We start from the raw sequence: 14,907 nt of genomic DNA on the forward strand, positions 1-14,907 counted from the left end.
GTGGAGCAGATTGTTGTTCGATTTGAGCTGGGCACTCCTCCTCCCTCACCGGCTTCGCCTGGTCAAGTGATGGCCCATAGGCAGGTTCAACCTGGGCCATCAAATTCATAGACCGCTGCCACTGATTGAACACAGACTTCACAAAGAACATATCATTTGATCATGCATTACATAAATGTGGTTATTACCATTATGTATTTCACCAGTATTTTACATATAAAAATATTGGACAGTGAAAACATTCATATTTTTTATTTATTTTAAAGTAAACCACATAACAGTATAATGAGCAACTTAAATACTAAAGCAATTGTGCAAAAAGGGAAAAGGTATCTCAAAGTACAAAATACAGTATCATTTCCCCGCACAGAAAATGTATACAAGATAAATGTAAATGTAAATGTATGTTAGTTTTATGAAAGTTTTTGCATTGTCAATGTGTAATTCAGTGAATATACAGCTCTGGAAGAAATTAAGAGACCACTGCAAAAATATAAGTTTATCTGGTTTTACTATTTATAGGTATGTGTTTGGGTGAAAATAACATTTTTGTTTTATTCTATAAACTACATTTCTCCCAAATTCCAAATAAAAATATTGTTATTTAAAGCATTTATTTGCAGAAAATGACAACTGGTCAAAATAACAAAAGAGATGCAGTGTTGTCAGACCTCAAATAATGCAAAGAAAATAAGTTCATGTTCATTTTTAAACAACACAATAGTAATGTTTTAACTTAGATTTTCAATCACAGCTTTCATGTGTCTTGGCATGCTCTCCACCAGTCTTTCACATTGATGTTGGGTGACTTTATGCCACTCCTGACGCAAAAATTCAAGCAGCTCGGCTTTGTTTAATGGCTTGTGACCATCCATCTTCCTCTTGATCAGATTCCAGAAGTTTTCAATGGGGTTCAATACAGTCCTGTGTAACTCAGTTGGTAGAGCATGGCGCTTGCAACGCCAGGGTTGTGGGTTCGATTCCCACGGGGGGCCAGTATGAAAAGGTATGCACTCACTAACTGTAAGTCGCTCTGGATAAGAGCGTCTGCTAAATGACGTAAATGTAAATGTTCAGGTCTGGCGATTGGGCTGGCCATGACAGGGTCTTGATCTGGTGGTCCTCCATCCACACCTTGATTGACGTGGCATGGCATATTGTCCTGCTGGAAAAACCAATCCTCAGAGTTGGGGAACAATGTCAGAGCAAAAGGAAGCACGTTTTCTTCCAGGACAACCTTGTACGTGGCTTGATTCATGCGTCCTTCACAAAGACAAATCTGCCCGATTCCAGCATTGCTGAAGCATCCCCAGATCATCACCGATCCTCCACCAAATTTCACAGTGGGTGCGAGACACTGTGGCTTGTAGGTCTCTCCAGGTCTCCGTCTAACCATTAGATGACCAGGTGTTGGGCAAAGCTGAAAATTGGACTCATCAGAGAAGATTACTATAATATGAGACGTCTTATCCAGAGCACTTACGGCAATAGGGTTAAGTGCCTTGCTCAAGGGCACATCGACAATCACCTAGTCGGCTCGGGATTAGAACCAGCGACCTTTCGGTTACTGGCACAACGCTCTTAACCACTAAGCTACCTCAGCCTGGCTCTTCTTTGCTTCTCATTGATGAAGGGCTTTTTTTCTAGCTTTGCACGACTTCAGCCCTGCCCCTAGGAGCCTGTTTCGAACTGTCCTCGCCGTGCACTTCACCCCAGCTGCCGTTTGCCATTCTTTTTGTAGGTCACTTGATGTCATCCTACGGTTGTTGAGTGACATTCGAATGAGTTGGCGGTCATCCCGGTCAGTAGAGTGTCGTTTTCGCCCTCTGCCAGTCTGTAGCTTTGTTGTCCCCAATGTCTGCTGCTTGACCTTGTTCTTATAAACCGCCGTCTTTGAAATTTTAAGGATGGAAGCAACCTGACGCTCACTGTATCCCTCTGCCAGTAAAGCAGAATTGAACCCTTCTTTTCCTCACTCCTTTTCAACACTTTTGGCATGGTCAATAGTTATTTTTTGATTAATATTACTTTTGAGGTACTATTAGCACTGTTTTTGCCATCCAGCTGGTCCTATTGCAAGAGGATAGTGATGACCACAGCAGTGGATTTGATACTTTTCCTCGTTAAATAAGATTTGGTTAATGTGATCACCTAATCAGTACCTAGTTCAGTAGAATGAGGTGTGCCTGTGTTGGAATTCAACAGACACTGGAATGGAATGGCTGTCATACATGTAGAGATGCTGATTTAAGAAAAATTTGCAGTGGTTTCTTAATTTTTTCCAGAGCACCATTGTGTTCCATCAGTATTGTTCAGTTCAGTCTGACATACTTTTTATTTTGGGGCAAATCCAGAACATAGTAAAGGATGTGTTCTGTAAAGGATGGCTAGAATAAAATAGGCCCAAAAAAACAGAAGGTAAGTCTGTGGGGCGAGTTCAATTCATGTGTAGACCTACGCCATCTGTCAGGAGGGCATGTGGAGCCGTGATAAAAGTTCAAGCACTTTTGACCCCTTGCCACTGGGGGAGTCATGGTTACCTTGTGGGGTCATCTCCAGCCCATACAGGTGCTCCAGGAAGCCATATAAGGAGGCTAGCTGATCTGGGTACCCCAGTTCAAACACACGCAGAAGCTTGAAAAGCTTGTCCAGTGCATTACTCAGGCCCTCCTGAGGCAGGGGGATTGCCATCCTATCAACAGGGAACACGATGCAAAGCTGCCGGCCAGGGGCCTCCAGGGGCCCCACGCTAACTATGTAGGGCTGAGCGTGGGAGACAGACTCTGGGCCCTCCAAGGAGGTAGGGTCACAGAATAAGGAGGACACCTTGGTATCCATCTGTAGAGGAACAAAGGAGGAAAGGTCTTTCAAGGAGATTTTTCTATTCATTTTTCTATCTTCATTGTTACCCTTCCTTCTAAAGTTGCCAACAATTTCCTTCTAAAATTCCCATAGTTCACAAATTGTTAATCTATATGGCAATGAGGAAATGTCTGGGTTTACTGCTCAGTCTGACCAGGAAGTATTTTTTTTAAATACTGTGTTGCTCACCGGTACAATGTCCACCAGATACCGAATGGCCTGCCTGACACTGCTCCTGGAGGGTAAGGAGGCTCTACTGGTGTTTGTTGGTGGTAGTACATAGATCAGGACCTTCAGCATAGTCAGGGTGTAGGAGTCTGCAGAGGAATCAGAGGGGAACAAATATGTGAAACTTGGCATAAAAAAAAAGAAAACGTAACACAGCAATCTACTCTCCAATTACACTACCACTGAGTAAATCATACAGATTTTCAGTCAGTCTGTCAATGGTTGATTAGGAGGTTGACTGTAAAGTGTCTATTGCATGTATACTGAACAGATATAAACACAACATGCAAACAATTTCAAAGATCTTACTGAATTACAGTTCATATAAGGAACTAAGTCAATTGAAATGAACTCATTATGCCCTAATCTATGGATTTCACATGACTAGGCAGGGGTGCAGCCATGGGTGGGCCTGGGAGGGCATAGGCACACCCACTTGGCAGCCAGGCCCACCCACTGGGGAGCCAGGCCCAGACAATCAGAATGAGTTTTTCCCCACAAAGGGCTTTAATACAGACAGAAATACTCCTCAACACCCCCCCACCCCAACTCCCCTCAGACGATCCCACAGTTGAAGAAGCCGGACGTGGAGGTCCTGGGCTGGCGTGGTTACACGTGGTCTGCGGTTGTGAGGCCGGTTGGACGTACTGCCAAATTCTCTAAAACAACGTTATAGGCAGCTTATGGTAGAGAAATGAACATTCAATTCTCTGGCAACAGCTCTGGTAGACATTCCTGCAGTCAGCTCCCTCAAAACTTGAGACATCTGTGGCATTGTGTTATGTGACAAAACTGCACATTTTAAAGTTGCCTTTTATTGTCCCCAACACAAGGTGCACCTGTGTAATGATCATGCTGTTTAATCAGCTTCTTGATATGCCACACCTGTCAGGTGGATGGATTATCTTGGCAAAGGAGAAATGCTCACTAACAGGGATATAAACAAATTTGTGCACATAATTTGACAGAAATAAGCTTTTTGTGTGTATGGAAAATGTCTGGGATTTTTTTATTTCAGCTCATGAAACATGGGACCAACACTTTATATTGTCATTCAGTGTAGTTAACCTCTGACCTCCTTGCTGTGTGGCAGCCAGTTGGAGAAGTGCAGAGATGTCTGGGTGTTTCTCGCACTCTGCAATCTGGTACACCCTTGGCAACACGAACGATGACCACTGGGCCAGGAAGGAGTGGCCTTTACCTGGGAATATCCTCTCAAACTCCAGGTCAATCTGAACAAACAAACACCTTTCAGATCCCAATAATACACTTAGTCACCAATGGGTCGTTCCACCTCAAAAAATAGTATTTTTACACCCACTGACTCATTGTTCTGAAATCGTTTCTGTTGTTGGAAACGGATACAATTAGCATTCCTGCAACATTATTTTGTTGAAGCTAATTGATTTCATCCAAATTTCCCATTTTAATTTATAGGATTCATATAATATTCAATAAATATAGTAACTAACATCTGATTTGGACCAAACGTTATTCTAACAATGACTTAGACATGAGGAATCCAAAGGAATAGTCAAAAGCCACCCACGACAATCCCACTCCAACAACGAGTATATAGTATCAGTTCTCTGTGTTTGACAAGTAGTATGGAGCTGCGGCTCAGAGTATTGTTTCTTCATCCTATGTAATGTGTTCTCAGTGAATTTGGTGATGTTTTTTCCCCCGTTCAGAGAAATTTGTCATTGAAGTTATGTTTACGTCCCATCCTATGTCCTGATATTACCAGGTTGACCACTAGATGGTGCTGTTCCGGCTATTAGTTTTTTTGTTTTGTTTGAAGATCCCCGCCCCCCAAACTCAATGTTAAAAGGGACAGTTCACCCAAATTAAAAAATTTCATTGGTTTCCTTACCCTGTAAGCAGTCAATGGACAAGGTATGACAGCAACCCATGCTTTGGTTGTTGGCCACTGCTTCAAATGCTAACTTTATATAATTTGTGGCAAAAATCAAATTCATGTCAATGGTACCTATATTAGCATTTTCACACTTCATGTTCAAAATCAGCCTAAGGTATTTTATCATTTATTTTGTAACTCAATGATGTTACTTATACAGGTAAGTTTATTATTTTTTTTATTTCACCTTTATTTAACCAGGTAAGCCAGTTGAGAACAAGTTCTCATTTACAACTGCGACCTGGCCAAGATAAAGCAAAGCAGTGCAATAAAAACAACAACAGAGTTACATATGGGGTAAACAAAACATAAAGTCAAAAATACAACAGAAAATATATATACAGTGTGTGCGAATGTAGTAAGTTATGGAGGTAAGGCAATAAATAGGCTATAGTGCAAAATAGTTACAATTTCGTATTAATACTGGAATGATAGATGTGCAAATACTGGGGTGCAAATGAGCAAAATAAATAACAATATGGGGATGAGGTAGTTGGGTGGGCTAATTACAGATGGGCTGTGTACAGGTGCAGTGATCGGTAAGGTGCTCTGACAACTGACGCCTAAAGTTAGTGAGGGAGATAAGAGTCTCCAGCTTCAGAGATTTCTGCAGTTCGTTCCAGTCATTAGCAGCAAAGAACTGGAAGGAATACAGGTAACTGCCAGAATAATGGAAACACTAGAGTAAATGAGGGATATAAAGTCTATTGAAAGCAGGTGCTTCCACACAGGTGTGGTTCCTGAGTTAATTAAGCAATTAACATCCCATCATGTTTAGGGTCATGTATAAAAATGCTGGGCAGGCCATTATTTTGGCTACCATGGCTATGCCCCCATAGGATGACAATGCCCCCATCCACAGGGCACAAGTGGTCACTGAATGGTTTGATGAGCATGAAAACGATGTAAACCATATGCCATGGCCATCTCAGTCACCAGATCTCAACCCAATTGAACACTTATGGGAGATTCTGGAGCGGCGCCTGAGACAGCGTTTTCCACCACCATTAACAAAACACAAAATTATGGAATTTATTGTGGAAGAATGGTTAGACAGTATGAAAATGTATGCACTCACTAACTGTAAGTCGCTCTGGATAAGAGCGTCTGCTAAATGACTAAAATGTCAAATGTAAAAAAATATGTGTTGCATACCTCCAATAGAGTTCCAGACACTTGTAAAATCTATGCCAAGGTGCATTGAAGCTGTTCTGGCTCATGGTGGCCCAACGCCCTATTAAGACACTTTATGTTGGTATTTCCTTTATTTTGGCAATTACCTGTAGATGATTTGAATATGAAGCACAAAAATGCTAATATAGGTACCATTGACTTGCATTGGATTTGTGCCACAAATGCTGAAAAGTTAGCATTTGAAACATTTGCCAGGTAAACAAAACTAAACAATGGGTTGCTGTCATACCTTGTCCATAGACTGCTTACAGGGTAAGGAAACCAATGTGTCATTTTTGTAATTTGGGTGAACTATCCCTTTAACATTGAGGGAGGGTTATCACCTAATAGCAGGAACAGCACCATCTAGTGGTCAGAAGCTGATACTATCAGGATGTAGGATGGGACATAAACATAACAACTTCAATTACTAATTTCTCTGAACAGGTGGGAGGGGGGACACACCAAATTCACTGAGAACACATTACATAGGATGAAGAAACAATACTCTGAGCCGCAGTTCCATACTACTCGTCAGCCATAGAGAACTGATTCTGTATACTCTGTTGGGATGGGATTGGTGTGGGGTGTGGGGGGATCCGTGGGTGGCTTTTGACCATTTCTTTGATTCCTCATACAGTATCTTACTCATTGTTAGAAAAAAGTTTGGTTCAAATCGGATGTTCGGTACTATAGTTATTGAATATTATATCCATCCTATAAATTAAAAGGGACAATTTGGGTGCAATCAATTAGCTTTATTTCTCAGATCATATTATATTTAATCACAATAATGTTGCAGGAATGCTAATTTTATCGGTTTCTAACTTCAGAAACAATTTCATAATTTGAGATGGTCGGTGTCATAGCTGGCTGAAATTACATGGAATGACCCTAATACAAGTCTATCTGTGGCCTTTCTAGACTATGGTCGGTGTCATAGCTGGCTGAAATTACATGGAATGACCCTAATACAAGTCTATCTGTGGCCTTTCTAGACTAGTGAGCATCCGTAGCTTTCTCCATGAAGACTGGACTCACCGTGGCGGGTACGTCAAGAAAACATGGGTACTCGGCCAACACAGCCCTCATACTAGGCCGTGTGTTGCTGATCCACCTCCTGCGTGCGTTGAATGTGAGGTCCATAGCACCGTGGATGGCAGGCAGGTTCCTGGTCAGGGGCCTGGTTCTCTTCATCAGTTCCACCCACCTCTGGGTCTCCTCGCTGGACTGGCTCTCCAGGAGCCCAAGCCCCGATCTAGGCCCAGGGGGGTCCGCCAGGCCTGGCTCTGGCCGACGCCTCTTCAGCACATACTTCTTCTTGTGGTCTTCAAGGGTGCGTCGAGAGTTTCGCAGGCGCGTCTCAATGTAACCCGTACGGGACAAAGGGTCGTACAAGTGTTCCTACACAGGGAGAGAAAATGATCGTCTATTCAGTAACTGAGAATCATGTGAATCCTACACTACTAATAAATGTACTAACGCACTATGCCATTGATGCCAGCAGAGGGTGCACAGAGCCTGAGTCCTGGGAAGAGCTCCACTATGAGCTCTGCCAACATGGTCTTCTGAGCAGAGGTAGGGTAGCTGCAGACAAGGACAGGAGATTAAATGTCAGAAACACTCACAAAACATTTAGTCTAAATATAAGAGAAAAATCTCTGATCTCTCAGTCCCTTCCCTTCTCATCCCAAACACACATACAATCAGCTCCTCACAATCCAAACTCCTCCACGATGAAGGACACAGAGAACTTGATGAGCTTCCTGCGGGACAGCTCACACAGACAGCCCTCCCTCTCGTACTCCCGGACCACCTCAGGACACAGCTGCTCCAGCCACAGGCGCAGGCGACCTACAAAGTCCTGTGGACCAGCCTCCACCGGCTCTAGCCCAAACTCACCAGCCTCCACACCACTCTGAGAATGACAGGTTTAGATAAGATAAGGATTGAGGTTCACATTATATGCCAGGGAACATTTAGTGCCTAATATTGTTTATGAAATTGCGAGGTCGGAGTTCGAGGACTGAGTAGATGTGCTTTACTCACATTGGCATGATGAGGCAGAGGCAGCGCAAGGGCCTCCTCAGCCATGCAGCATCTCTCTATCTCAGGTCGCTCTGTTTTGATGTTGGCTGGGCTGAAGCAGGGGTGCAATGCGTCTTGGGGCTTTGCAGCCATCTCTCCCTCCAGGGGCACAGCCACTGTCCTCAGGTCTCCTTCATGCAGCCTGTGGTCATCTACAACTGAACATTAGCAGAGAGGAGACAATGAGGAAGAGCATGAGAGGTAGCCTAGTAAGCCGCCTGATCTCGTGAGTTTACATGAATGGTTCTCACTAAAGCTTTCTTTTCTCTGTAAAACTACATCACAGCCATCTTTCACTACATTGAGTCAGGACTTACAGTGTGTGGTACCGTCCTCATCAATAAGGGCCATGTCTTCATTGTGCTCCGTCTTGTACACTCTGTTCATCAGCTCCCACTCCTCTGGGATCCCCATGCCCTGACCCTCCTCAAAGTCCACCATCACTGGCCCAGCCGACACAAGGTCAAACGGGTCAGGCAGTCCAGCACAGTCCTCCACCACCTCCAGGGGATGGGGCTCCACGGTGGTCCTTTGTGATGCTTGGGTGGTCGAGCAAGCGGTCTGACCCATTGGATTCTTAGTGTTGCCGCGCCCACCACCACCACTACCCCTTGGTCCTGTGTTACAGAATGCCCCTGAAGACCCAGCCTGCATCCTCCAGTCACCCCCGCTGGGAGCCTCTAACCTCTGCTTCAGTCCCAGGGTGTCCTGGTCCCCCTGGGGCACTGAGGAGAGTCCCTGCTGCTGGTCCCCTTGGAGTCCGGTTAACAGACGCACAGTCTCACACAGCACAGACTCCACTGCTGTACGCACTGCCTCCTCAATGGCCCCGCCCAGTCTGTCCCTCAGGAAGCTGATGGACAACTGGACATCCATCTTGGCACAGCTCTACCTGGCTGTCTCTGTGACTTTAGACACCAACCACAGGTTAGGGCTCTATGGGATGGTATGTAGCTAGTCTATTAAAAACCCCACCAAAACTGGGTATTGTCAAAGATTTTCTAGTATAAGTTATTGCTTCATCTCTTCCTCTCTGATCATTGATATGACCACAACATCTCTAAGCCTCTCTCACTTGGAGCTTCAACCAGAGATACACACTGAGTAATATTAATTTTACTAAGAACAATCATATTAGCTACTTACCCTAAAACTACAGCTATCTTGGCAGCTCAAAAAACAATGTCAACATAGCTAGCTAAGCTGGATCACTAACTAGTACTACCATATTAGGCAGAATACACATTTCGGTTGAATACATTCAGTTGTGCAACTAACTAGGCATCCCCTTTCCCATTGTTGTTCCCATTATTATTGCTAGCAACAAAAATTGCTCGCTAGCTTGCTAATCATTTCCTGCAAGCTATCTCTGGAAATGAACAGATTAATTCAACTAGTTAACGTCACCAACATTTCACTGCAAATTATTGAAACAATATTTGAGTCTACGCGGGATTGGAACTTTAACCCAAAGCTACAGTGCGTAAAACATTAATATATACATTTTGACGCATTGTAGCTGGCCAGCTATCGATTCTAGTTAGCTATCGTCCCCTAAATAAAACGTCATCAGCAAGAGGTAACAAGCGTCATAGAAGAGAACGGTGTGAAGCCAGTCAGTGTTCAGAGATTTGACTGTAATTATTCAGCAGTATTAGTGCCAATGATCGAGCCAAATGAATTGTTCATATTGAAATAGGTGAAGTCATAAATTACACAGAACATTTGCCTGGACACTGCAGAGAGGAAATGTCATTAAGATAATTGTTTCCCCAGACTCGATCCCTTTGCTTTTAATTGATTAATATAAAAAGTTAATACCTCTGACCAGCCCCCTGACAGGGTTGAAAGAGTTGACAAAATACACTGAACAAAAATATAAACGCAACATGTAAAGTGTTGGTCCCATGTTTCATGAGCTGAAATAAAAGAACCCACACATTTTCAATAAGCATAAAATGCTTATTTCTCTCAAATGTTGTACACAAATTTGTTTACATCCCTGTTAGTGAGCATTTCACCTTTGCCAAGATAATCCATCCACCTGACAGGTGTGGCATGTCAAGAAGCTGATTATACAGCATGATCATTACACAGGTGCACCTTGTGCTGGGGACAATAAAAGGCCACTCTAAAATGTGCAGTTTTGTCACACCACACAATGCCACAGATGTCTCAAGTGGTGAGGGAACGTGCAATTGGCATGCTGACTGCAGGAATGTCCACCAGATCTGTTGGCAGAGAATTGAATGTTAATTTCTCTACTATAAGCTGCCCACAACGTCATTTTAGAGAACTTGGCAGTATGGCCAACCGGCCTCACAACCACAGACCACATGCATGGCGTTGTGTGGGCGAGCGGTTTTCTGATGTCAACGTTGTGAACAGAGTGCCCCATGGTGGCAGTGGGGTTATGGTATGGGCAGGCATAAGCTACGGATAACGAACACAATTGCATTTTATCAATGTCAATTTGAATGCACAGAGATACCGTGACGAGATCCTGAGACTCATTGTTGTGCCATTCAGCCGCAGCCATCACCTCATGTTTCAGCATGATAATGCACGGCCTCATGTCACAAGGTCCTGTACACAATTCCTGGAAGCATGCATACTCACCAGACATGTCACCCATTGAGCATGTTTGGGATGCTCTGGATCGACGTGTACGACCGCGTGTTCCAGTTCCCGTCAATATCCAGCAACTTCGCAAAGCCATTAAAGAGGAGTGGGACAACATTCCACAGGCCACAATCAACAGCCTGATCAACTCTATGCGAAGGAGATGTGTCGCGCTGCATGAGGCAAATGGTGGTCACACCAGATACTGACTGGTTTTCTGATCCACGCCCTTACCCTATTATTAATTTGTTTAGGTATCTGTGATCAACAGATGCATATCTGTATTCCCAGTGATGTGAAATCCATAGATTAGGGCCAAATGAATTTATTTCAATTGACTGATTTCCTTATATGAACTGTAACTCAGTAAAATCTTTGAAATTACTTACGATCGGTGGATCACTAAGGGAGTGTGATCCACCCAGATCCACGTACACTCTCTCTATGAATCAGTGAGACCAATCCAGTGAAGTGAAGAGCCACCGATGCTGCCAAACCTCTCTGCAAGAAAGTTATTGGAAAACAATAGTATGCTCAAGAGCTGAAGAGGTTTAAATATTTCCTTACCCCAGGACACTACAACAGGTGACTATCCCAGTAAAATAAAGAAAAATTAGTACTCTGTGTCTGCAAAGATCTTTGTTTTAAGATGATCTATTTTAGACTGTACCTGTTCCTTCTCGCTGTTGATGATGACCAGTTCTCCTTCCAGAGCCTGACAGAGCCCCCTTCTGGCTCCTCAAGTCGTGCTCTCCTCAGAGAAGGTGTAGAAACCTCAAACTCGACTCTGGACCTCGAAGCCAGTCCCACTGCGTTTTTTCATGAATGCCCTCTAACAGCTTTGCACACTCTTGGCATTCTCTCAACCAGCTTCATGAGGTAGTCACCTGGAATGCATCTCAATTAACAGGTGTGCCTTGTTAAAAGTGAATTTGTGGAATTTATTTCCTTCTTAATGTGTTTAAGCCAATCAGTTGTGTTGTGACAAGGTAGGGGTGGTATACAGAAGATAGCCCTATTTGGTAAAAGACCAAGTCCATATGGCAAGAACAGCTCAAATAAGCAAAGAGAAACGACAGTCGATCATTACTTTAAGTCATGAAGGTCAGTCAATCCGGAAAATTTCAAGAAAGTTCCTTCAAGTGCAGTCCTTCAAGCGCTATGATGAAACTGGCTCTCACGAGGACCGCCACAGGAAAGGAAGACCCAGAGTTACCTCTGCTGCAGAGAATAAGGTCATTAGAGTTAACTGCACCTCAGATTGCAGCCCAAATAAATGCTTCACAGAGTTCAAGTAACAGACACATCTCAACATCAACTGTTCAGAGGACACTGCGTTAAATCAGGCCTTCATGGTTGAATTGCTGCAATGAAACCACTACTAAAAGACACCAATAAGAAGAAGAGACTTGCTTGAATGACTACCAACCCGTAGCACTCACATCTGTAGCCATGAAGTGCTTTGAAAGGCTGGTCATGGCTCACATCAACACCATTATCCCAGAAACCCTAGACCCACTCCAATTTGCATACCGCCCCAACAAATCCACAGATGATGCAATCTCTATTGCACTCCACACTGGCCTTTCCCACCTGGACAAGAGGAACACCTACGTGAGAATGCTGTTCATTGACTACAGCTCAGCATTCAACACCATAGTGCCCTCAAAGCTCATCACTAAGCTAAGGATCCTGGGACTAAACACCTCCCTCTGCAACTGGATCCTGGACTTCCTGACAGGCCGCCCCCAGGTGGTAAGGGTAGGTAACAACACATCTGCCACGCTGATCCTCAACACGAGGGCCCCTCAGGGGTGCGTGCTCAGTCCCCTCCTGTACTCCCTGTTCACCCATGACTGCATGGCCAGGCACGACTCCAACACCATCATTAAAAGTTTGCTGACGACACAACAGTGGGAGGCCTGATCACCGACAACGATGAGACAGCCTATAGGGAGGAGGTCAGAGACCTGGCCGTGTGGTGCCAGGATAACAACATCTCCCTCAACGTGATCAAGACAAAGGAGATGATTGTGGACTACAGGGAAAAAAAGAGGACTGAGCACGCCCCCATTCTCATCGACGGGGCTGTAGGTTGAGAGCTTCAAGTTCCTTGGTGTCCACATCACCAACAAACTATCATGGTCCAAACACACCAAGACAGTCGTGAAGAGGGCACGACAAAGCCTATTCCCCCTCAGGAGACTGAAAAGATTTGGCATGGGTCCTCAGATCCTCAAAAAGTTATACAGCTGCACCATTGAGAGCATCCTGACTGGTTGCATCACCGCCTGGTATGGCAACTGCTCGGCATCTGACCGCAAGGCACTACAGAGGGTACTGCGTACGGCCTAGTACATCACTGGGGCCGAGCTTCCTGCCATCCAGGACCTCTATACCAGGCGGTGTCAGAGGAAGGCCCTCAAAATTGTCAGACTCCAGCCACCCTAGTCATAGACTGTTCTCTCTGCTACCGCACGGCAAGCGGTACCGGAGCGCCAAGTATAGGTCCAAAAGGATTCTCAACAGCTTCTACCCCCAAGCCATAAGACTCCTGAACAACTAATCATGGCTACCCAGACTATTTGCACTGCCCCCCCCCCCCCCCCCCTCTTTTACAATGTAGAAAATAGTAAAAAATAAAGAAAAACCCTTGAATGAGTAGGTGTGTCCAAACTTTTGACTGGTACTGTATATATCTGGTCAACTCTTACACATTTGATATTTGTTCAATTTCAACAGATAATCTGAAACAACCAAAGAGAGAAAAATAGAAAGGTTGAAAAGGCCATAACATAACCTACCTGCATAGTAATATAAAGTCTCAAAGGTCCTTCTTTATGCAGGTTATCTTGATCTAATCATATCTTCAAGTTGCCAAACCAGTCTTATCTGAGAGCTGCAGGTTCAGTTTAATCTCAATCCTAAACCGATGATTTTCAAAAAGCTAGTGGTATAGTTGTCTGGGAACCATTCTCAGTAAGAACCTAAAACAGACGTCACAGTGGGTAAGGTAGTGATGAAAATAACATGTGGCATAGCAAGGAGACCAGTTACACTACCAGTCTAAAGTTTGGACACACCTACTCATTCAAGGGTTAATCTTTATTTTTACATTGTAGAATAATAGTGAAGACATCAAAACTATGAAATAACACAGAAGGAATCATGTAGTAACCATAAAAGTGTTAAACAAATCAAAATATTTGAGATTCTTCAAATAGCCACCCTTTGCCTTGATGACAGCTTTGCACACTCTTGGCATTCTCTCAACCAGCTTCATGAGGTAGTCACCTGGAATGCATTTCAATTAACAGGTGTGCCTTCTTAAAAGTGCATTTGTGGAATTTATTTCCTTCTTAATGCGTTTGAGCCTATCAGTTGTATTGTGACAAGGTAGGGGGGGTATACAGAAGATAGCCCTATTTGATAAAATACCAAGTTCATATTATGGCAAGAACAGCTCAAATAAGCAAAGAGAAACAACAGTCCATCATTACTTTAAGACATGAAGGTCAGTCAATCAGGAAAATGTCAAGAACTTTGAAAGTTTCTTCAATGAAGTCGCAAAAACCATCAAGCGCTATGATGAAACTGGCTCTCATGAGGACCGCCACAGAAATGGAAGACCCAGAGTTACCTCTACTGCAGAGGATAAGTTCATTAGAGTTATCAGCCTCAGAAATTGCAGCCCAAATAAATGAGTTCAAGTCACAGACACATCTCAACATGAACTGTTCAGAGGGGACTATGTGAATCAGGCCTTCATGGTCGAATTGCTGCAAAGAAACCACTACTAAAGGACACCAATAAGAAGAGACCTGCTTGGGCCAAGAAACACGAGCAATGGACATTAGTCCGGTGGAAATGTGTCCTTTGGTCTGGAGTCCAAATTGGGAAATTTCTGGATCCGACCGCCATGTCTTTGTGAGACGCAGTGTGGGTGAACGGATGATCTCCGCACGTGTATTTCCCACCGTAAAGCATGGAGGAGGTGTTATGGTGTGGGGATGCTT

The 14,907-nt window shown here is 43.9% G+C and overlaps 1 protein-coding gene across 1 annotated transcript; it reads right to left on the bottom strand.

Moving 5' to 3' along the window:
* Nucleotides 1–2,214: 2,214 nt before the first annotated feature.
* LOC121569627 lies at nucleotides 2,215–9,851 on the bottom strand. The gene is made up of 9 exons (XM_041880740.2): nucleotides 9,416–9,851; nucleotides 8,587–9,177; nucleotides 8,231–8,427; nucleotides 7,900–8,099; nucleotides 7,669–7,768; nucleotides 7,223–7,585; nucleotides 4,166–4,322; nucleotides 3,052–3,179; nucleotides 2,215–2,838 (listed from the first exon to the last, which is right to left on the bottom strand). Exons 2-9 carry the CDS (start codon nucleotides 9,143–9,145, stop codon nucleotides 2,467–2,469), a joined length of 2,076 nt encoding a protein of 691 aa, XP_041736674.1. The 5' UTR covers nucleotides 9,146–9,177; nucleotides 9,416–9,851; the 3' UTR covers nucleotides 2,215–2,466.
* Nucleotides 9,852–14,907: the final 5,056 nt, after the last annotated feature.

Source organism: Coregonus clupeaformis, chromosome 35 (assembly GCF_020615455.1).
Source record: "Coregonus clupeaformis isolate EN_2021a chromosome 35, ASM2061545v1, whole genome shotgun sequence".
NCBI classification, from domain to species: Eukaryota; Metazoa; Chordata; class Actinopteri; order Salmoniformes; family Salmonidae; genus Coregonus; species Coregonus clupeaformis.